This window comes from Protopterus annectens, chromosome 4.part1, assembly GCF_019279795.1.
Source record: "Protopterus annectens isolate FY-2018-M chromosome 4.part1, PAN1.0, whole genome shotgun sequence".
Lineage (NCBI taxonomy): Eukaryota > Metazoa > Chordata > Ceratodontiformes > Protopteridae > Protopterus > Protopterus annectens.
The window spans coordinates 162,989,995-163,013,838 of record NC_056734.1 but is presented as its reverse complement, the minus strand read 5'-3'; the positions used below and the strand labels follow the sequence as shown (position 1 = coordinate 163,013,838).

General features: G+C 41.1%; 1 protein-coding gene across 1 annotated transcript in view; it reads left to right on the top strand.

The window, feature by feature from the left end:
- PRKCI (protein kinase C iota) overlaps nucleotides 1–23,844 on the top strand; it is a 1,721,954-nt gene that overhangs the window by 1,641,051 nt on the left and 57,059 nt on the right. Inside the window, exon 17 of the mRNA XM_044070065.1 lies at nucleotides 1,341–1,456. Within this exon, the coding sequence (XP_043926000.1) occupies nucleotides 1,341–1,456 (116 nt within the window). The remainder of the gene's footprint in view (nucleotides 1–1,340; nucleotides 1,457–23,844) is intronic.

Below are 23,844 nucleotides of genomic sequence, written 5' to 3'. Positions count from 1 at the left end.
GCACCTAGAGCAGCATTCAGTGTGCTGAAAGTCAGTTTTGTTTGGGGGAGCAAGAATCCCATTCTCGGGAAAAAAGCACTGCAACAGATTTGAAGCCCTGTTAATATTCTTAAGTGGAATATCTACTCCTAGTAGGTCTGCTCTGAAGTCAGTAATAAGCTAAATTCCTGCAGTTGGGTTAATGTTCATAAGGGGAAATATCCAGTCCTGTTCGTGTTGCAGAGAGAGAGATGGGGGAATGATCCCATCTGCAGAAGAAAGCACTAGCTGAACATACACAGTTAAAATAAAAAAATAAAATAAAATGCACACACCGTATGACAAACAAGATGTAAAACAGATCCGGACCATTAGGATGTAATATTTTAATTAAAAAATGAACCAAACTAAGCGCTTTCATCCAGCAGAATTCATAGGGACTTCATCAGAGTTGACTTGAAGTCCCTTATGAACTTTAAAGGATGAAAGTGCTAAATTTGGTTCCGTTTTTGCATTAAAATATCATAATTTTAGTTTGTCCTAGTCCTCTGGATTTATATAAATTTTTTTAAAAAGTGGCATGCGCGCACACACACACACACACACACACACACACACACACACACACACACACACACACACACACACACACAGAAAAACAACTGATTTATCTTTTAAAATTACAACATGAGGTTTCAGTTATCACCATTTGCTACATTTAATACTGTAATGATTTAGACAACGATATGGACTGTACAGTATCTGTGCACTTTGACATTTTTCCCTTTTGTCTACTATGTACCAACCCCTCCCATAAGGGAGAAGTCACAGCTTTCTGAACTGCAGGTGTTTGGGGTTTGCTTTCATAATTTGTATTTTAAATATTATAGCATACAAGTTAGCACAAGTTGTGAAAATAATGAAAAGAAAGCCACTTAGTACAGTGGTTTGTTGGCCTTTAAAAATGCATTTTAATAGCTGTGCATTGCATAACTAATTGTGAAAGAAAGGTAAAAAGTTGTGAATTGCATAACTAATTGTGAAAGAAAGGTAAAAACACCATGATCGTTTATTATTTTGAGCTTGCTTGGTTAGTGTTTTTTTTTTTCCTCTAGTCATAAGCACTCCCTGCCCATTTAAGGGAGACTGTGTTGGAGTAGAACTCCTGGGTGTCACTGTACAGTTTTGACAGAGCAGATAAACATCTGACTGTTGTATTATGCTTGTCTATAAGTATTGCAAAACTAATATAAGCTTGATGAATATCTTTTTTTTTTGTTTGTTTTTATGCATTGTTTTTAGTGACTGTATTTTTAGGAAAATGCTGTTGTCATCCTGTGTCTTGATTTATTTTATTTCAGATGGAACAGAAACAAGTTGTGCCTCCCTTTAAACCCAACATTTCAGGAGAATATGGTTTGGATAATTTTGATGCTCAATTCACTAATGAACCTGTACAGCTCACGCCAGATGATGAGTAAGTGCATGAAAACCCAACAACTTCCATTTTGTTATATACATTTAGTGGTTTTGGTTTTTGCAGTGATTTGTTTTAATTAATTGTGTTAATAATTTACATTCGGGAGTAACAAGGTAATTGTAAGCCATGATGGATATTTGAAGTTTTCCCCTTGTCTTGATACTGATCGTATGATGGTAACCTGCAGCATGCACTCGAGGATTGTGCTAAATGCAAAGTAGTTAGATGAAAATTAGCACCTCCTTGTGGGGTCGCAATACCCAAATGTAAGTGTGTCTTTGCTCTTTTTGGGTGGGCGTAAGAAATAGCTGGCCTTAACAGAAATTTTAAGCACTTCAGAATCCTGGGTGGGAGGTTTGACATATTTTTTAAAGTCTTTTGCCTCATAAGCACAAAGTACAAGGTTTGACTCTCACCTTGGGTTATTGGCTAAGCTTAAAATGGCTTTTCAGGGCAGTTAGTGTAGTATTCACCTGTGAAATTAATCACGTCAAGTGGGGGCCATAAAACTAGCAAGTATGCAGATTAAAACTAGTGGTTAGTCTTGCATGCTCTGGGTTAATGTACAGTGTTTAAATAGAAGCAGAGGCGTTGGACAAGCTTGGAGTTTACTGCGCTTAGGTTGTAGCTTTTAACAGTATTCTGCTATGGTTTGTGAACATATCTCAGGGTTTAGTTCCAAGGTTTCTTTACTTCTGTTCTGAATCAGTCTCCATTTTTTGTCTCAGGCACCCACCCAATTGCTGTTGTGTTCTTAAAAGTTGGTGGCTTGTGAGTTGCCCACCTTTACTATGAATTTGATATTGAACACTCCTCCCAGTCCCATCGCATCAGCTCATTCTATTATGTACAGTGCGATCATTTGGGAAGGCCCACCCCCTTAGTTTCTTAAACCTGAATTATTTTCTGTTTCCTCCCTTCCTACTTGACTAGAAAAAAAAAACTTTATTCAGCTGCTTTTACTGTTTTTGTGCATCTTCCTACTTTATTACTTTAAGAACAAGCAGTAAAACCAAGATAAAGTGTTCAGCTGCATTTATTCTGCCTCCTTTATTACTGCTTGTTAGTAGCCTGATTAAATTGTAATTTTACTCTTAAGTGTCTTAGTTTTGGTTAAAGGACTTGGGCTTCAGCCCAGTTATTTTACATTAAGAATGTTTGTGGTCTGCACTCTTGTGAGAGAAGAGGGGGGGGGGTAGCCTCTGGCCTTCTGAGCTGAGAATTGCTGTGTGACAGCCTATTGTGCCTGTTGTTCTAAGTGTCTTTGTTCTGGTTTAAGCACTTGGGTTCCAAACCAGTTATTTTACATTAGGAAGATCTGTGATCTAGACTCCTTTGGGAAGAAAGTATAGCCTACACCCTTCTAAGCTGTCAGTTGCCTGTGTGAAGGCTCATTGTATCTGTTAATTTGAAAGGTTCTTAGTTCTGGCTTAAGCACTTCGGCTCCAAATCAGTTATTTTACATTGGGAGGGTTGTGGTCTGTACTCTTGTGGCAGGGAATTGCTGCTGAAGGCTTGTTGTGCCTGTTATTCTAAGTGTCTTTATTTTGGTGTAAGCACTTGGGTTCTAAACCAGTTACTTTACATCAGGAAGACTTGTCTAAACTCTTGTGGCAGGAGAGGGTAGCCTACACCTTTCTGGCTGGAAGTTGCTGGTTGAAGGCCTGTTGTGTCCGTTACTCTGAATTGTCTTACTTCTGGCTTAAGCACTTTTTCACCAAAACCAGTTGTTTCACATTAGGAGGGTTTGTGGTCCAGACTCTTCTGGCAGGAGATTGTGGCCTACACCCTTCTATGCTGGGAATTGCTGGTGAATTGCTGTATTGTTTAAACTGCTTTCTGTTGTTGTGACTGTGATTTTATGCACTTTGAATTTCTAGTACTTGTACATTTTGTAGCATAGGTTAAATTCAGACTTCCTGAATCTAGACTGTTTAGTACCACCTGAGCAATAAAACCAGCTCTTCACCAAGATACTGAAATATCTGAGGCATCTGTTGCTTCCAACTAACTATAAGTGCCTGTTTTTGCACTTTTAATTTGTATTTGCATTCCACTGTCTGTCTGAATTGTCTGAACTATTTTTGTCACATTTTACTGTACACTGTACTAATTCAGCTGTAGCACTGCTTAGTTCCAAGTTTGCTGGTTCTGGATCTGTTTTGAAACTTCTGAGCATCAACTTTAAGCCACCTTTATTGGTGAAGGCCCTTCTGTACCATTGTGTGAGGAGAGTGCTAACTGGGTTCCCTCTAATTGAGGGTGATTGGAGTAGAGCTCAGAGTGCACATTCTTATTGGCTAGTTTGAGCTAAAAAGGGTATTGCTCTTGTTTTATTTAAGCCCCGTGTTTGCACTTGCTTGCATGTAGCACTCCATCGTGTACTGCCGTGTAGCGATTGTTATAAAAGCAAATGTTTTGTTTGATAAATTTTTCCTTAGCACTTTACTTGTGGTCCTCCAGAGGTGCCTTGTGGCCCTGCTCTACTGTCAGGTGGAACACTACGCCTAGCCTCAGAGGTACCAACACACCTTTCACCCACTAGCCACGCCGAAGTGTGACTTCTGGGACCTCTTTTCCTGATCATACAAATTTACCTATCACTATAGACAGATTGTCCCACAGTTTCTCCAGCCAGCATGGTCGATATGAGCATCCTGAGGCAGTATAACAACTGCCTCATGTTCACCGACAACCCTTTGCTCCTAGTCCACACAAACACGTGTGAAAGATGCAACTATATTAAGAACTTTGAATCCCTGCTCTCTCACACACCAGTCAGTACATATGACAGTGATCAGGTTGCTGGCATGCACAGCTCACCTCCTACTCCAGCCAAACCCACATCACACATACCTACATATGCGAAGGTCCTCACCAGAAACATACCTAAACACCTGAGACCTCCCAAACAGGCACAAGCATGCTACACATAATACTTCCTCTGTAGTACTCATCACACACAATAGCTCACACACCAGTCTCTCACCGGTCAAACCTGTAAGCAAAACAGAAAATCAAACATATTAGTCATAGGTGATTCCATCATGAGACACACTGATGTTCTTCTCACCAGGCCGGATAAAGAAAAGGTCATGGTCAGCTGTCTGTCGGGTGCTAGGATACACCATATCACACATGCTCTCAAGTCTGTCAACAGCAGGTACTGTTGTGACTCCGTCATAGTCCCTGTTAGTGTGAACGATTTGAGATGTACCTCTCTGGACTATATGAAGAAGAGACAGGACTGAACTCTCAGACTGCAGCATTTTACCTTCATCTAGGATGATGCCTCAATACAAACATAAAATGATTGACTTCAATTATTGGCTTAGCTTCTGGTGTCATTCTAAGCGGATCCACTATCTGTCAGTCTAGGATGACATGATCGACAGACCTCGTTGCTTTGCCAAAATATTATTTATTTATTTATTGCCTGCATTTGTTTACTGGGAAAGTCCACTGGGCCTAAAATAGCCCATTTTCGGTGGAGGCCCAGGGAGAAAAGCTCCGACAAGAACATAGATGCAGAAAAAAAATTAAACATTAACTGGTACAGAAGTAGAAACAGAGTTACACATAGTGGTTACAGTAATGTATACAGATTATATACATAAGTCAGGAATTTAGTTGGTTTGATTACAGTAACATATACATAATATATGCATAAAAGCAGGAATTTAGTTGGTTGTCAGATTAATTCAGAGTGGTAAAAACAGAGGTAAATTAATCAACATTATTGTGCCAGTATCAACAAGTAATGAAAGAAAAAAAATAATAAATATGGAAAAAGTATCATCAGTCACTAGTAGTAAAAAGCATAGGAATTTAGTTATAAGGAAAAGGAAGAGGTTAGGTTATAGAGCAGGTACATGGCCAGGAAGAGTTGAGATGATTTTTCAGTGTTTATTTGAAGGTTCATCTGTCACCCCTGGGATTTCTACTACTGGCTAAGGGTCTTGCCACCCCATAGTGCCTTTTTTAGGCAGTGTCTCAAGGGCAAAATCCCCAACATAAAAGCTCCATCTAAAAACAACCTCATGGTTATGTTGCTAAAAGCAAGGAGTGTCAACATGACACTGCACTCACTGGAAGCTGCCCTCACCTTGGAAGAGGCAGACATTTGTGCTTTGCCAGAGATGGTCTGCACCTGTCACCCCTGGGATTCGGGTTACTGGCTAAGGCTCTTGCCACCCCTATAGTGCCTTTTTTAGGCAAAGTTCAAAGGACAAAACCACCACCATAACAGGTACAGGTATGCAAAATCTGAAGGTAATGCTACTCAATGCTAGAAGTCTAAACCTCAAAATGCACTCTCTCGAGGGACTCCTAAAAATGGAGAACATCGATATCTGTGCAGTAACTGAGACCTGGTTCAAGGCTCCAGAGAGCACCCCTGCAATACCAGGCTACAACTCTTACCACACTTTTCGAACACCAAACCAGGACCGAAACACTAAAGGTGGAGGAGTGTCAATATTCACCAAGGATATTCACACCACCAGGCTAGTTGCCCAACACAATGCGTCTGAAATTCTCCAGGTGCAACTAACACTAGGTAAGACTGCAGTCCAAATTGTAGCTTGCTACAGATCCTCCACCATAATACCCCAAGATTCTCACTACACCTTTCTAAACATACTGGAAAATATTAAGATAGAACCAAACACCCTAATACCGGGTGATTTTAACTACCCTACCATTAACTGGGAAAACTACTCGTGTACCAACACCTTTGCCCAACGGTTCTTGGAATTCATAAATTCTAACGACCTGGATCAACTAATCCATAGTCCCACCAGGGGCTCCAGTATCCTAGACCTGGTCATTACCAACATGGGAAATCGATGCTCCACACCTATGGTCACCCCCTCATTAGTCAGGTCTGATCATAAGCTAATCACCCTTAACATCCATATCCCACCCCCACCCCCCAGTAAGGAAACCTCCATAAAAAACTTCTCCAAAGCCAACTTCATGCTACTCAAGTCAGAAGTGACAAACTTCATGACACCCATGCAGACGGGAACTGAAAGTTCAACTGCGGAATCCTACACTAAGGCACTGTACAAGCACATCCACTCGTGCATGAATCGTGCCATCCCAAGTAGAACCAAGATGCTCTCATCCAAAAAAAGGAAGCCAATCTGGTGGTCCCCTGCCATAAACAAACTTTACAACAAAAGGAAGAAACTGTTGCAGAAAGAGGAAAATTCCAGGATGCAAAAAACTCCCTTACCAACCTCAGTAAGAAACTGAGATCCCTCATAAAATCCTCCAAAGCTAGTTACGAAAATAAAATTGCCAAAGATTCCAAAGACAACCACAAGGCATTCTATAACTATGTCAAGAATCTAAATGGCAATGCTCAGATCTGCTCTGAGCTAAAACAGAATGGCATTAAATATACTGATCCCAAGGATATTGCCAATATCCTGGCAGATCGATTCAGTGCCAACTTCACCCCCCTCTCACCCCCTAAATGGCCCATCTCAATACTGGAAGATAGCCAAATTCCGGTTATAACTGCCACACAGGTAAAAAAACGCACTCTCCAAAGCTAGGAATACAGCATCCATGGGACCAGATGACATCCCGGGCTGTGTACTACATGAGCTACAATAGGAACTGGCACCTCACCTAAGTGTCATGTTTAATCATAGCCTCACCTCAGGTTTCGTGCCCACTGAGTGGCGCAGAGCTACAGTTATCCCACTCCACAAGGGGGGATCCACCTTGGATCCCGGAAACTACCGTCCCTTCAGTCTGACAAGCCTTATCTGCAAGGCCATGGAGCGTATTATCATGGAACTTATAAACAAAGACATTGGCAACCTTCAAACACTGGACCCCACCCAGTTTGGGTTCGTGAAGGGCCGATCTTGTCTCCTGAACCTGATTGACTTCTTCGAATCAGTCTCCAGAGCCATGGACAAGGGTAAGATGGTCCACACAGCCTATCTAGACCTTGCCAAGGCCTTTGACACCATCCCCCACTCTGGAATCCTAGATAAACTTACTAAGCTGGGTATTAATCCCTACGTCACCCAATGGGTTACTAACTGGCATACTGATAGAACCCACACTGTAAAAGTAGCCGACTCCAAATCCAGCTCCAGACAAGTGGAGTACCTCAGGGTTCAGTCCTGGGACTGCTCTTGTTTGGCATCTACTTCTCTGAAGTACAGGCCAGCACTAAGGGACTCTGGCTAACAAAGTTCACAGATGACTGCAAACTGGGAGCCATTATTGAATCCCCAAATGATGTGGATACTCTACAAAAGGGCCTTACAGAAACAGATGCTTGGTGCCAGAGCCATGGGCTCAAGCTCAATGCCAAGAAATGTATAGTTATCCCCTTTGGGAAAAAACATGTGTCCGTGAATTACAGTATAGGTGGCAGTACACTAAACACCGAAAGTGTGATAAGAGACTTAGGGACACAGGTGGACAGTGGTCTCACCTTCGATAACCACATCGCCACAACAGTCAGGAAATCCTTCTATGTGGCACACCTCATCACTAAGGGCTTTTCATCCAGAAAAAAGGTAGTTGTCCCACTGTACTCATCCCTCATTAGACCCATTATAGAGTACAACGCCCCGTTTGGTATGTACCTCTCAAAACATCTGCAACAACTGGAAAGGCCGCAGAAATACCTCACTAAAAGAATCACAGGCCTAAAGCAGATGCCCTACACTGACCGCCTTAAAAAACCCCAGCTATACTCTGTCGCACATCGTCTACTCAGAGGCGATCTCTGCTCAACATACAAGGCCATGTCAAACCCAGAGCTGTTGGACATGCTACACTTAAAGAAATCCCAATCCCTGAGAGCCACATGCTCCAGGGATCTAAACCTTGTCATCACAATAAACAAAACATACTGGAGGGATAGGTTCCTGACCCAGAAACTCCCCAGACTCAGGAATAGATTGCCCATATATGTCAAGCAGAGTGCCTCTTTGGCCCTCTTCAAGAGGAACCTTGACGATTGGATGGGAGAAAGGAAATTCACCCCAGGGATCATGTCATTTGCCCTGCTAGACAGGAGTCCAGGGAAGTAAATAGTGTGGGAAGAAATAGCCAGGGAATTGTTATGGCTAGGCTTGTATAGGCCCTAGGGCTAATAACCTAGTACCAACCTATGAACCAGTCATGGAGACCTAGTTCAAGACTGTGGAGAGCACCCCAGCTGTATTGGGTTACACCTTATTCCATATGTTCAGACCTCAAACTGAAGGCGTGAAAACTAAAGGAGGCAGTGTATCAATATTTATTAAAGATATATATACCTCCAGACTGGTTAAGCAGTATGATCCCCTGGAGACAATTCAGGTGCAGTTTCACTGTAGTATGTACTCAGTGGTGAGAGACCTGGGCACACAGGTTGATAGCAACCTTATCTTTGACCACCATGTCACAGTGGGAAGAATGGCATTCTCTATTGCTCATCTCATAAGTAAGGGTATTGCCTCCAGAAAAAATGGAGTTATAACGTCCCTGTACTCTTCCCTCATCAGGCCAATAATTGAGTACAATGCCCATTTTGGTATGTACCTTTATGAAAAATACAACAGTCTCGACCTCAAAATCACAAAAGGCGAATTGCCGAGGTACCAGAACGTGTGAATAAACGGATAATTTTCATCATCTTTTTGTTTGAATGTTCCTTCAGCTTGAGGGTACTGGTGTGTTTTTGTGGTATGTACCTTTCCAAGCACCTGCAGCAATTGGAGAAAACCACAAAGGTTCCTCACAAGGAAAATTTAAGGTCTTCAGCATCTATCCTATGGAGATCATATGAAATCACTGTCACTTTATTCTGTTTCATACAGACTACTCAGAGGTGATCTTCGTCTTGCATACAAGGCAATCTCTGACTCTGTTTTATTGGAAATGCTGCATATCCATAAGTCAAATGGTACACAGGTTACTCCCTCTAAAGACCTTGACCTGGTATGTGACATTAATAAAACGTGCTGGAGAGAGATTTGTCTCCCAGAGGTTCCACCACCTTTGGAGCAGACTCTCACTTCATGTCAAACAGAGTACCTCTTTGACCCTCTTCAGACGCAATCTACACAGTTGGATGGGTGACTGTAAAATCACCCCAGGGGTTCTAGGGCCATTAGCCTAGTAACTTCCTTTGAACATTTTATATCACCATTCTCACCTGTGGTCATGATCTGTGGGCAGTGATTGAAATAATAAGATTGTGGGTTCAGCTGGTGGAAATGGTTGCATTCTGTGACAGATTGAGATGTTTGCTCTTGGCTGGGTATAGTAGAATTCTTGATAAGTTAGAGTAAAAAAGAGCCACATGCATGGTGTCAGACTTGCAAGGATTCCATCTGAGTGCACAGTGCACTTTGAGGTGGCATTGGGGCTGACTCAAGGCTCACTTACGGGAATTATACATCTCCAACTGAAAAAAATTAAACAAACTAGTTGAGGTATTCAAACCAGACTGATTATTCACAAAACATCCATTCTGCACAAATGCCAGTGAAATGCATATACAATACAGTATTGGAACAAAAGGAACCGGATGTGAGGGGTGGTGATTTTAAAACTCTATTAGAACAAAGAGAAGCTTTGTGGCAATTAACATTAAATTCTGATCAAGAACCTGGATTAAATGAGGCTGGGAATATTAACTGTTTTTTAAAACACCGTAGAGTGTATGTTAAAAAAATAATTTTGTGATATTGGTCATTTTTTCTGTATTTTTACCTTGTTAAGTGATTGTAATGATGTCATAACTGAAGTGCATTTTTTATTGGTTCATTCTGATTATTTAAACTTGTATTATTAGTGAGTTAATGTATCTGTTTTTTCTGAAGAAGTCTCTGACAAAAGCGATTAATAAAACGCAAGTTTAAGCAAATTTTTGGTCTACCTTTGTCTTTGGCTATTCCAGTGGTTTCTTCCCTGATGCTCTACTAAATCTGCTTTTGAGTTTGCATAGATAAACAGACGTCTTTAGGTACTGACCTGGGCTAGCTGGTTGATTGTTTTTCTCCTCTCACAGTGTTCTCCAAGTCCTGGTTCATAGCCTCCCCCCCCCTTTTCTTGTTCTCCTAACATAATTCTATTGTAAGTTTCCTAACTCTGTCAAACCTGTTTTCTCACAGCTTTCTCCAAGCCCTGGCTCTTAGCCCACCCTTCTCTCAGTCTCCTAACATGATCTTATTGTAAGCTTCCCAGCCCTGTCAATCCTGTCTGTTCCCTCCCTCTTCCTCTTGAGAGTTTACTTATTCCTCCCCTGAGCTGCGGCGCCATCTTTAAATACTTAGACCATCTGCTCCCTCTCCAGATTTCCTACCTTGCTGATAGTGTTCTTTCCAGATAGCAACTCCGCAATTGGTTTCAACCCGCTCCATTCGCATTCGCTGCACTCTGGCTCACTCCACTCCCCTGTCCTACCCCCATTCTCACCCACCCCCCATCATTTACATTTCTACTTACGTAGCACGTACGACGTAGCAGCCTGTTTAGCCTGTGCTTCCTTCAACCGACGAACGCTTAGGCGTCGGTCGGAGTTTGCTGAACAGTTTTTCGGCTCAGATTTTGCGTATATTATGCCGTCGGATCCTCCGACTTCTCAAATTGTTAAAAAACGCAAAGAAAAAGACCGAAACCACGGTTAAGCAAACCGCGAGTGTCTCGGTTTCGGCCGAAACCGAGCAAACGGGTCAATCTTCAGCCGAATCCATGACTACTACCGAGGCTCCTGCTACCCTAGTTGAATCGGCCTCTGAAGTTTTGCCTACTAATGTGGTTCCTATAGAATTATCAGACACCATCCCTTTGAATGTCTCTACCCCAGCACGTGGTGCTGCTAGGCCTCCTGCAGCCATGTCTATTAAGGCTTTTGCCAGGGCTAAAGCAGCCAAAACTGCTAAATCAGTGCCTGTTAAGCCCCCCCTCACACAGGCCCAGTTCCAGTTCTCAAATGCTTACTCTGGCAGAGGATCTCATCTCTTTAATAAGGGGATCCCAATCTCGCCCAGACAGGGCCTCTCAGCCTCCAGAAAAGAGACCTAGAGCAGAGCCCCCAGAGCCAGTGTCCTCAGATGATTCTTCTGATGATTCAGACATTACAGAACATCCAGAGGCTCCTTTTTCTACTTATGAAGATTCCGATGCTGAAGAATCTATTCCATTTGCCTCTCCACCAGAGGAATTTTCCTTTGGGGAAACCTTACATGCCATGAGAGAGCAATTCCAATGGCAGGGACAAGATTTCTCAGATTCAAGAAAAAGGCTTAGGACCTTTCTACACTTACCGCAACATAGGCCCTTAGCTATACCTCCAGTTCTGCCTGTTGTGGATGATGCATTTAATGATGTTTGCACTGCTCCCAGGTTTTACAGGGTACCGGACACTCATCACCACCTATACAAGGCCCCACTTGCAGATCCTGAGACTATCTCCCAGGGGCCTAAGGCAGTAGCTTCGACCTCAGCAAAAAACCCTCTCCCTTCTGAAAGGGAATCCAGGTCCTTAGAGAGATGGGGTAAAAAAGTTTACACCTCTGCTACTCTTTCAGCTAGAGCTTTGAACTGTCAGTTCCATATGATCCAATACCAAGAGTTTATGCTTGATCAGTTAAATAAGAAACTGTCCTCTGATGACTCCTTAGATAAGAAATATGTTTTAGAAATGGTGAATAACATTCAGCAGGTTAGTAACCATTCTTTAAAATGTGGCTATGATGCACTGGAGGCTTCATTTAGATCAGCCATGACTGGCACAGTTATAAGAAGGCATGCATGGTTGAAAGAACAGGTCTTGCCGGATCATGTTAAAGCAAAGCTGTTAGATGCTCCTATGGATAAGGCCAGTCTATTTGGTTCTCCTGCTCAGCAAGTAATGAAGAAAATGGAAGAGAAGGCAAAATCTGTACAAACAGTTAAAGATTTCTTACAGGTTCAGCCCCAAGGTTTAGCAGGAACTGGCCTTCCAAAAATTGGTCCTTTCCAGACTCCTCTAAATCTCAGAGAGGCAGGAATAGACGTTCCAGAGGCAGAAATCAATCCAGAGGAGGTGCCTACAGAGGACGCCAGTGGCAAGGCAATAACCAGCGAGGCACAGACACAACCACTGCCACTGCAACAGGACAATCACAGTGACTTGGCTCTGACACCGCCTACCAGGGAACAAATAGCAGCACCCTTAGGCGGAAAGTTAGCCTTATTTTCAAAAAATTGGCACTATATCACAAAAGACAAGTGGATTTTGCAGACCATAGACCAAGGCTACAGGTTTCACTTCCACACCTTACCAGTAAAAAGAGGAATGCCAAACCTACCTCCAAATCAGAAAACAGAAGCTGTAAAGCAGATTGCTCAATTAACAAAGATGAGAGCTGTGGAAAGAGTACCAACAACAGAACAGGGCAAAGGATTCTACTCCAGACTCTTCCTAGTACCAAGAAAAGAGAAAAGTTGGAGACCTATTCTCGACCTGTCCACCTTAAACACATTCATCATTGTCCCAAAATTCAAAATGCTGACCCTACAGCAACTTCTTCCCATGCTGGGCAAGGAGTGTTGGCTGGTAACTCTAGATCTCAAGGAGGCATACCTGCATGTCCCCATACGACCAAATTGCAGAAGATACCTCAGATTTCTTGCAGGATCAGAGCATTATCAATTCTCAGCATTGCCCTTTGGCTTATCTACTGCAGCCAGAGTATTCACAAAATGCCTGGCATCAGTAATCGCTCATTGCAGGCTACAGGGAATCCAAATTTATCCATACCTGGACGACTGCCTGATACAAGCGGACAACAAAAGCAAACTGACAAAAGACTTACAAAGAGTCATTTGCTTACTACAAGCCCTGGGATACACAGTCAATTTAAAAAAGTCAAGACTAATACCATCCCAAACAAAAACATTCTTGGGTGCAGAATTGGACACACTAAAACAAATGGCATTCCTAACTGCAGAAAAACAAGAACAACTCCCTCATTACTTCTTGGCATTAACAAAGCAGAACAAACTAACAGCAAGGAAAGTACTGCAGGCCTTGGGCTTCATGGAATCATGCATAATCCTGGTCCCCCATGCCAGATTGCATATGAGAAAACTACAGTGGTACCTAAAGAATTTATGGTCTCAACACAGGCACAGCTTAGAAACCGAAATACCACTAATCCCATGCCTGAAACAAGAGTTCCTATGGTGGGCTCAAGCATGCCAGTCAAACCCAGGCTTGCCCTTCCACAACTTTCAAGCAAGCCAAACCATCACAACGGACGCCTCAGACCTAGGTTGGGGCCCACATGCTGGACAAATGCATACAAGGATTATGGACCCCAGATCAACTGCACCTGCACATAAATCAAAAAGAAATGCTGGCAGTAAAACTAGCAATCCAGAATTTCAGACCATTCCTCAAAGAAGGCCATTTGATGATAAGGACAGACAACACCACAGTCATGTGGTACATCAACAAACAGGGAGGCACTCATTCATAACCCCTATGCGAATGACTCTGGACCTATGGAATATGGCTCTGAGCTACAACATTCAGTTACAGGCAATATTTGTACTGGGAAAAGAAAACATCCTAGCAGACATGTTAAGCAGAACTACCTCGGATGCTCACGAATGGATGCTACACCGGACATCTTCAAGGCCATCACACAGAAATGGGGAATGCCACAAATAGACCTATTCGCATCCCCACTCAATCACCAGCTCAAGAAATTCTGCACAAGGACATACCACCCACTTGCATGGAAGGTGGACTCTCTATCCTTCAGTTGGAAAGGCCTGACAGCATATGCATTCCCACCTCTTCCTTTGATGCACAAGATACTACTGAAAATCAAAGAGGAGCCCAAGGATAATTCTGATAGCTCCAAATTGGCCAAGACAACACTGGTATCCATTGCTGAGGAGCATGTCACGGGGGAGAACGTGGACACTACCCCTGATGCCTTTGATGTTAACTCAGAACGACTACAACATCATGCATCCAAATCTAAAAACTCTGCAACTAACTGCCTGGAACATTACATAACAGCAACTAACCCAGATTTATCCCAAAGGGTTAAAGACGTTATCCTGGAGGCCCGCAGACCTTCTACAAGAAGGAACTATGCAGGGAAATGGAAAAGGTTTGTCATTTGGAGCACTGAAAGAGGAAAAGATGTGTCAAAAATAGATATTGCCAACATCCTGGAGTATTTGGCAGAGCTTCTCCATACAGGCCTGTCCTATTCCTCCATCAAGATACATGCATCAGCTATTTCTGCAGAATACAGCTTGATCCCCTGTCTTCTCACATCCTCTACTCAGGCAGTTCCTCAGAGGAATCAAGAATGTAAAACCTCCTAGGAAACCACCATTACCAGCATGGGACTTGAACTTTGTGCTAGAAAAATTGACACTCCCTCCATTCGAACCAGCAGCAACAGCAGATCTTCAACACCTATCCTGGAAAACTGCTTTCCTACTGGCAATTACTTCAGCAAGAAGGGTTTCGGAACTACAGGCCTTAATGGCAGTACAACCCTTCCTAATCTTCCATCAAGATAGAGTATCCATGAGAACTAATCCTACATTTATGCCTAAGGTGGTATCCAGAGTGTCTCTAAACCAGGCAATCCACCTACCTACCTTCTTTCCCAATCCACAGAACAGGGGGGAAAGACTGCTGCATACCTTGGATGTACATAGACAGTTGCGCTACTACCTGGACAGAACCAAGGGCAATAGAAAAACTGACCAGCTTCTAGTGGCCTATGCAACAGGAAGGGAAGGAAAAGCAATTTCCAAACAGACAATTTCCAAGTGGATAGGAAATTGCATCAGATTCTGTTACTCCTACCATGGAAAACCAATTCCACAGAACATACGACCTCACTCTACAAGGGCTACAGCCACTACCACAGCTTTCTTACGAGGAGTGGCAACCAAGGACATTATTGAGGCGGCTACTTGGACCTCCTTGCATACATTTGCCAAGCATTATAACTTACCTCTATACTCTAGATCCCGAGCAGGGTTTGCCACTGCTGTATTGCAAGAGATCCTAACTACACCATAATTCTTCTTCCTCCTCCCCTAGTTTGGCTATGGTATTCTACCCATTTGTTATGACTGCAGATGCATCCTTGAAGGACATAGTACAGTTTTGTACCTACCATAAATGTAGATGTCCGAACAGGATAGCATCTGCAGTCAGGATTACCCACCCTCCTTGCCCTCTGTGGTATTCCTAGGGTATTTACCCTCCTAATAGCTAGCTGGGGGGGGTCTCTTATGGTGTATTTGTTTGTATATATGTACATACATGCTTATTTTTTGTGTTTGCCTACCTTTTTTTTGGAAACATTGGCATTTACCCAAAATTTAGTTCTCCAAGAGGGCAACTGGCATCTGGGGCAAGAAACACTGAAGAAAATGGCGTTGGCTGATGCCTTTATACCCGAAGACCAGCAGAGATGACGTCGGGTGAAGTGCGACACCAGCCGAGGCCAGACCCAGACTTTGGAATCCGGCCGACCGAAGGGCTGCCTGACGACAGGACAACCCATTTGTTATGACTGCAGATGCTATCCTGTTCGGACATCTACATTTATGGTAGGTACAAAACTGTACTTTTCTGTTATCACAATTAAGAAATAAAATGTCTCAACCTGAACAACCAGATTTGAAGGAGTTGCAGGATATGATGCATAATGCAGAACAAGTGGGTAAACACACCTTACAATGTGGCTATGATGCCCTAGAGGCCTCAAGTAGAGCTGCTGTTACAGGATCAGTCATTAGTAGACATGCCTGGCTTAGGGAACAAATCTTGCCTGATCATGTGAAAGCTAAACTACTAGATGCTCCTTTACAAAAGGATGTGCTATTTGGTACTAATGCTGAGGAGATACTACGGAAAATGGAAGAAAAAGCCAAATCTATGCAAACTGTCAAAGCTTTTCTACAGGTTCAACCACCACGTTTTAGCAGAAATTGGCCTTCTAAAACTGGTCCTTTCCAGCCACGGACAAGCCCCAAAGAGGTAGATACAGGCACAAGGGGCAGAGGACAATCACAAGGATCATATAGAGGCAGGCAATGGCAAACTCCAGCACCAAGAGGTGGCGAAGACAGTGCACAACAATACAGGAAACAAACCCAATGACTTCCTCCTTTCCATGCCAAGCAAGTCTCAGCTGGCAGCACCCTTGGGAGGAAAACTGGCATTATTTACAAGAAATTGGCATATTGTCACAACAGACAAATGGATCCTGGACGTTATAAACAGAGGCTACAGATTTCATTTTCACACTCTTCCAAAAATGAGAGGCATGCCAAACCTGCCACACAATCAAAAGGCAGAGGCACAACTACAAATTTCAAAGCTCATAGACGTGAAAGCTATTCAAGAGGTACCTACTCATGAACAAGGTCAAGGTTTTTATTCCAGGCTATTTCTAGTACCAAGGAAAGGAACCGACTGGAGACCCATTTTGGACTTATCCATCCTAAACACATTTTTACTGCATCAAAATTCAAGATGCTCACATTACAGCAGCTTCTTCCCATGCTGGGCAAGGAGTTTTGGCTGGTAACATTGGACCTCAAGGAGGCATACCTGCATGTCCCAATCAGACAAAGCTGCAGAAGATACCTCAGATTTCTTGCAGGTTCAATCCACTATCAATTCTCTGCATTACCCTTTGGCTTATCTACTGTGCCCAGAGTATTCACGAAATGCCTGGCATCAGTAATTGCCTACTGCAGGCTTCAAGGGATACAAATGTACCCTTATTTGGACGACTGCCTGATTCAAGCGGACAGCAAGCACATACTTCTGGAACATCTGGCTTATGTAACACGGTTACTGAATTCTCTGGGATACACAGTCAACAAAGAGAAATCCAGGCTAACACCATCTCAGAAAATAACTTTCCTGGGTGCCAACTTGGACACAAACACCCAGATGGCCTATCTTACGCCAGAAAAACAGGGGCAACTAACTCAGTACTTCAAAATACTAGCAAATTGTACCAGGCTTACTGCAAGGAAAATCCTGCAGGCTCTGGGCTTCATGGCATCTTGCATTCTTTTAATCCCATGTGCAAAGTTGCATATGAGGAAACTTCAATGGTACCTAAAAAACCTATGGTCTCAACACAGCCACAGTTTGGAAACAATAATACCAATAATTCCATGTTTGCAAAAGGAATTTCTGTGGTGGGCCCAAGCATGTCAAACAAACACAGGTCTCCCATTCTGCAAGCCTCAAGCAAATCAAGTCATCACAACAGACGCCTCAGATTACGCATGGGGGGGCGCACATGACAGACAGGTGCATTCAGGGCAAATGGTCCCAAAAGGAAAAGCACCTTCACATCAATCAAAAAGAAATGCTAGCAGTGATAAATGCAATTACAGCTTTCAAGGACCTCCTGCATCCAGGACAATTATTGATAAGAACAGACAACACCACAGTAATGTGGTACATAAACAAACAAGGAGGAACACATTCATACCCCCTGTGCAGACTAGCCATGACACTTTGGAACTTGGCTCTGGAATGGCAAATCGAACTTCAAGCACAGTACTTGCTAGGATTGGAAAACACGCTGGCAGACAATCTAAGCAGAAATATGACAGATCCACACGAATGGAAGTTGCATCCTCAAGTGTTTACAAAGATAATCCAAGCGTGGGGAAGGCCAGACATAGATCTCTTCGCCTCCCACAGGAATCATCAATTGGAAAAGTTCTGTTCAAGGACCTTTCATCCAAAGGCCTGGAGAGTGGACGCCCTTTCATTCAGTTGGGCAGCATGGACAGTTTACGCTTTCCCACCTCTGCCTCTTCTGCCCAAGGTGCTCTTGAAAGCAAGAGCAGACAGACCGAAGATGATACTGATTGCTCCAGACTGGCCAAGACGACACTGGTACCCACTCCTGAGGAGCCTAACGCATACTCCCCCCTGGCCTCTACCTCTAATGCCTCATCTACTGACTCAACACAGCTACAAAACTCTTCACAGTCAGTTGAAAACAATCAATCTCGCTGCATGGAAAATTCATTAACAACACAACAGACCCTACTCCCCAAAGAGGTGCAGGATGTCATTTTGGAGGCCGGAAGGCCATCTACTAGAAAGGCTTACTCCGCAAAATGGAAACGGTTTTGCGCTTGGAATGAGAAAAAAGGCCAGGATCCTAGAAAACTGAATTTGCCTCAGGTATTACAGTATCTAGCTGAGCTGCTGAACAGTGGACTTTCATTTTCCTCCATAAAAATCCATGCCTCAGCCATTTCTGCAGAATTCAACACTGATCCACCCATATTCTCTCACCCACTCTTAAGACAGTTCCTCAGAGGGGCTAAGAATATAAGACCACCAAGGAAACAACCAATGCCAGCCTGGGATCTTAATTACATTCTAGAAAAATTAACATTGCCTCCCTTTGAACCAGCAGCCTCAACAGATTTGCAATATTTGTCCTGGAAAACAGCTTTCCTTCTGGCCATTACCTCAGCTCGTAGGGTTTCGGAACTACAAGCCCTCATGGCTGTGCAGCCCTTTCTCATCTTCCATCAGGACAGGGTTTCCCTTCGAACCAACCCGTCATTTATGCCTAAAGTGGTATCCAGGGTAGCTTTAAATCAACAACCAAATAAATTCCACAAAAGTAAGAACCAAAAATGTAACGGTAGAGGAAGGAAGTAAACTTGTGCAGTTTGCAAGTAGCAAAAAAGATGTATGCACAAGCACAAACACTGTGCACCGATAAATCAATGGTAGAAATAACACTCAAAAGCAACAAATAGCGTAATAAACTTTACTCAGTAAACGCTTTCGTCAAAGACTTCATCAGAATACATTTAAAAATTCACCAACATTGTTTAAATAGTGTCATCATTAATTAACATTCAATCATTCAATTAATGCAAATATTTTCTTAAAAAAATATATTACTTAAAAAATTCCATTTCTACATTTTTGTCAATAGACAGCTTGTTGTTTTTTAGAAAGCATTTGATGTTGATGGAATCATTTAAACCGGGGGGGTTTATCTGATTTTAACCTTATTTGCCACAGGGTCTCCCTCTGTTCGACATAATTTTTAAAATCACCCCCCCTCAAATCTGATTGACAAACCTCTATTACTGAAAAAAGAAATTTTTTAAAATTATGACAAACTAGGGAGTGCTTGAATAAAGCGTTGGTCTCATCCCTACATTTAATACTATAAAGATGTTCACGAATTCTTGTCTTTAAACATCTGGTTGTCATACCTACATAAAATGAGGTACAACTACTACAAAAACTGATGTATATAACACCCTTGGTGTTACAATTGACATACTGTGGCACTTCAAAAGTTCTGTCCATGGTTTCTATCACTATACAGGGTCCTTGCAAAATAAATCTACACATGTTACATCCGAGGCAAGGGAACATACCCTTCATTTTGGTGGTATTAGCTTCTGAAATTTTACTATTGTTATTGTTTTCTAAAGCTTTTTTGATGTTACAAGTATTCCTCAAAACAAAATTGGGTTGCCCCCCCACTATTTTGCTAATATCAAAATTCCCCTGTAAAATTCTCCAATTTTTTCTCAAAACTTGTTTAATGTGTGTACTATCAATGGTCATGTCTAAAGAACAGACCACTTTGTTGTGTACTAAATTATTAAATGAACCTGAACTAAAAGAGGTGTCCTTATTATTTAGTATGGCTTGATAATGAGTGTTACGTTTTTCCAACACTTCTTCTTTTATACCTTCCAAAAGCAAAATGTTGTATCCCCTGTTTGCAAACATATTTGTAATAAATTCCATTTCTTTATATAAATCAGTATCCTTTGTGGTCATTCGACTTGCTCTTATGAATTGTCCCTTTGGTATGTTCTTTATTATGTGGGTTGGATGTCCACTTTGAAAATGCAGATAGCTATTTGTAAAGGTTTCTTTTCTGAAAATACCACTATGAAATCTTGATTCTAGCGGGTCCCACCAAAAAGATATGTCAAGGAAATTTATTTTCAAACCTATTTCTCCCTTGGTAAATTTCAAAAAATCAACTGTATTGTTGATAACATTAAGAAATTGGAGAACAGTATCATTATTTCCTTGGATAATAAAAACTAAATCATCCACAAATCTATAATATAGTAAAATATTAAAGATGTTTCTTATGGGTTTAAGGAATTCATCTTCCCACCATGACATAACAAGATTGGCATATGAGGGTGCGGCTGGTGACCCCATAGCCACCCCTCTTCTTTGTCTATAGTAGGTATCCCCAAATATGAAATAGTTGTGATGTAATAAAATATCCAAAAACCTACAAATGGTGGAAATCTATCCCATTTTATATTTTGCATTCCTGCTTAAAAATTGTCGTATGGCTTCAACCCCTTCTTCATGGGGGATGCATGTATATAAGGAAACTACATCCAAACTAAAAATGATGTGTTGAGTTGGATCGAATATATTGCTATCATCAAATTCTTTTAGTTTTTCCAAAAAATGCCAAGAATCCTTAATAAACGATTCTTGTTGTGAAACCAATGGTCCTAGGGTGGCATCTATAACTAAGGATATTCCCTCTGTAACTGAGTGGGGTGAGGACACTATTGGTCTAAAAGGTGGGTCCATTAGATTTTTGTGTATCTTCGGTATTCCGAAGAAAATACCTATTCTGGGTTTATCAATTACACAAAATTCATACACTTCTAGATCTATTTCACTTGACATAAGGGCGTCATACAAAAGAGAATGAATGATGTTAAATTTCTTATTTATTTCATAAAGTGGAACTACCTCATACTCATCAGTATTGTTTAATATTTCCAACATTTTTTGTTTGTAGGACTCCTGTGTCATAATAACTAAATTCCCACCTTTGGCACTCCTCATAAACCTAATGGTGTCATTTTTCTTACGTAACTCATTAAATGCCTTTCTATCTTTAAATGACAAATTATGACTAACTTTGATGTTCTTGTCTAGTATATCTTCTAATTCCTGTAAACAAATGTCCTCAAAAACTTTCATGGTATGATTTAAATGTGGATTGTAGGTGGACGGTTTAATTAAACTTTTTTTCTGTCGTGGGAATATCATGCATCAAATAATGTAGATTTAGTTTTCTCACGTATTTCTTAACATCCACTACAGTTTTACTGTAATCAGCTCTTTTTGTTGGCACAAAACTGAAGCCAAGTTTTAAAACATTTATTTCATGCTTACTAAAAACGACATCAGTTAGATTAGTGATTTCAAAAACCATGTCCGTACTAGCAATGGCTTTGGTTGGTCCGGTTGATTGTCTACTTGCATTGCTAGTGTTATAACCAACTAAATTCTGCAACTAATGACAATGTCATTCATATGGATGACGCTGAATCAGTTGACAGGATTTTAGTGAATGAGTCTAATGAAGACAATAGTACAGGGGGAAAAACAGGTTGTGTTAATAAAATTTCTGCTACCAGAACATCAAAAACATCTACTTTTTTTGGGAAAAAAATGCCTTTGGAGAAAAGAACAATGTCAACCAGGAGCCGTACGTTCCTGGGATCAAGCTCCTCAGCAGACGAAACCTAATGTCACAAACAAGCGATTTTGAAATCATTAATCTAACTGATGTCGTTTTTAGTAAGCATGAAATAAATGTTTTAAAACTTGGCTTCAATTTTGTGCCAACAAAAAGAGCTGATTACAGTAAAATTGTAGTGGATGTTAAGAAATACGTGAGAAAACTAAATCTACATTATTTGATGCATGATATTCCCACGACAGAAAAAAGTTTAATTAAACCGTCCACCTACAATCCACATTTAAATCATACCATGAAAGTTTTTGAGGACATTTGTTTACAGGAATTAGAAGATATACTAGACAAGAACATCAAAGTTAGTCATAATTTGTCATTTAAAGATAGAAAGGCATTTAACGAGTTACGTAAGAAAAATGACACCATTAGGTTTATGAGGAGTGACAAAGGTGGGAATTTAGTTATTATGACACAGGAGTCCTACAAACAAAAAATGTTGGAAATATTAAACAATACTGATGAGTATGAGGTAGTTCCACTTTATGAAATAAATAAGAAATTTAACATCATTCATTCTCTTTTGTATGACGCCCTTATGTCAAGTGAAATAGATCTAGAAGTGTATGAATTTTGTGTAATTGATAAACCCAGAATAGGTATTTTCTTCGGAATACCGAAGATACACAAAAATCTAATGGACCCACCTTTTAGACCAATAGTGTCCTCACCCCACTCAGTTACAGAGGGAATATCCTTAGTTATAGATGCCACCCTAGGACCATTGGTTTCACAACAAGAATCGTTTATTAAGGATTCTTGGCATTTTTTGGAAAAATTAAAAGAATTTGATGATAGCAATATATTCGATCCAACTCAACACATCATTTTTAGTTTGGATGTAGTTTCCTTATATACATGCATCCCCCATGAAGAAGGGGTTGAAGCCATACGACAATTTTTAAGCAGGAATGCAAAATATAAAATGGGACAGATTTCCACCATTTGTAGGTTTTTGGATATTTTATTACATCACAACTATTTCATATTTGGGGATACCTACTATAGACAAAGAAGAGGGGTGGCTATGGGGTCACCAGCCGCACCCTCATATGCCAATCTTGTTATGTCATGGTGGGAAGATGAATTCCTTAAACCCATAAGAAACATCTTTAATATTTTACTATATTATAGATTTGTGGATGATTTAGTTTTTATTATCCAAGGAAATAATGATACTGTTCTCCAATTTCTTAATGTTATCAACAATACAGTTGATTTTTTGAAATTTACCAAGGGAGAAATAGGTTTGAAAATAAATTTCCTTGACATATCTTTTGGTGGGACCCGCTAGAATCAAGATTTCATAGTGGTATTTTCAGAAAAGAAACCTTTACAAATAGCTATCTGCATTTTCAAAGTAGACATCCAACCCACATAATAAAGAACATACCAAAGGGACAATTCATAAGAGCAAGTCGAATGACCACAAAGGATACTGATTTATATAAAGAAATGGAATTTATTACAAATATGTTTGCAAACAGGGATACAACATTTTGCTTTTGGAAGGTATAAAAGAAGAAGTGTTGGAAAAACGTAACACTCATTATCAAGCCATACTAAATAATAAGGACACCTCTTTTAGTTCAGGTTCATTTAATAATTTAGTACACAACAAAGTGGTCTGTTCTTTAGACATGACCATTGATAGTACACACATTAAACAAGTTTTGAGAAAAAATTGGAGAATTTTACAGGGGAATTTTGATATTAGCAAAATAGTGGGGGGGCAACCCAATTTTGTTTTGAGGAATACTTATAACATCAAAAAAGCTTTAGAAA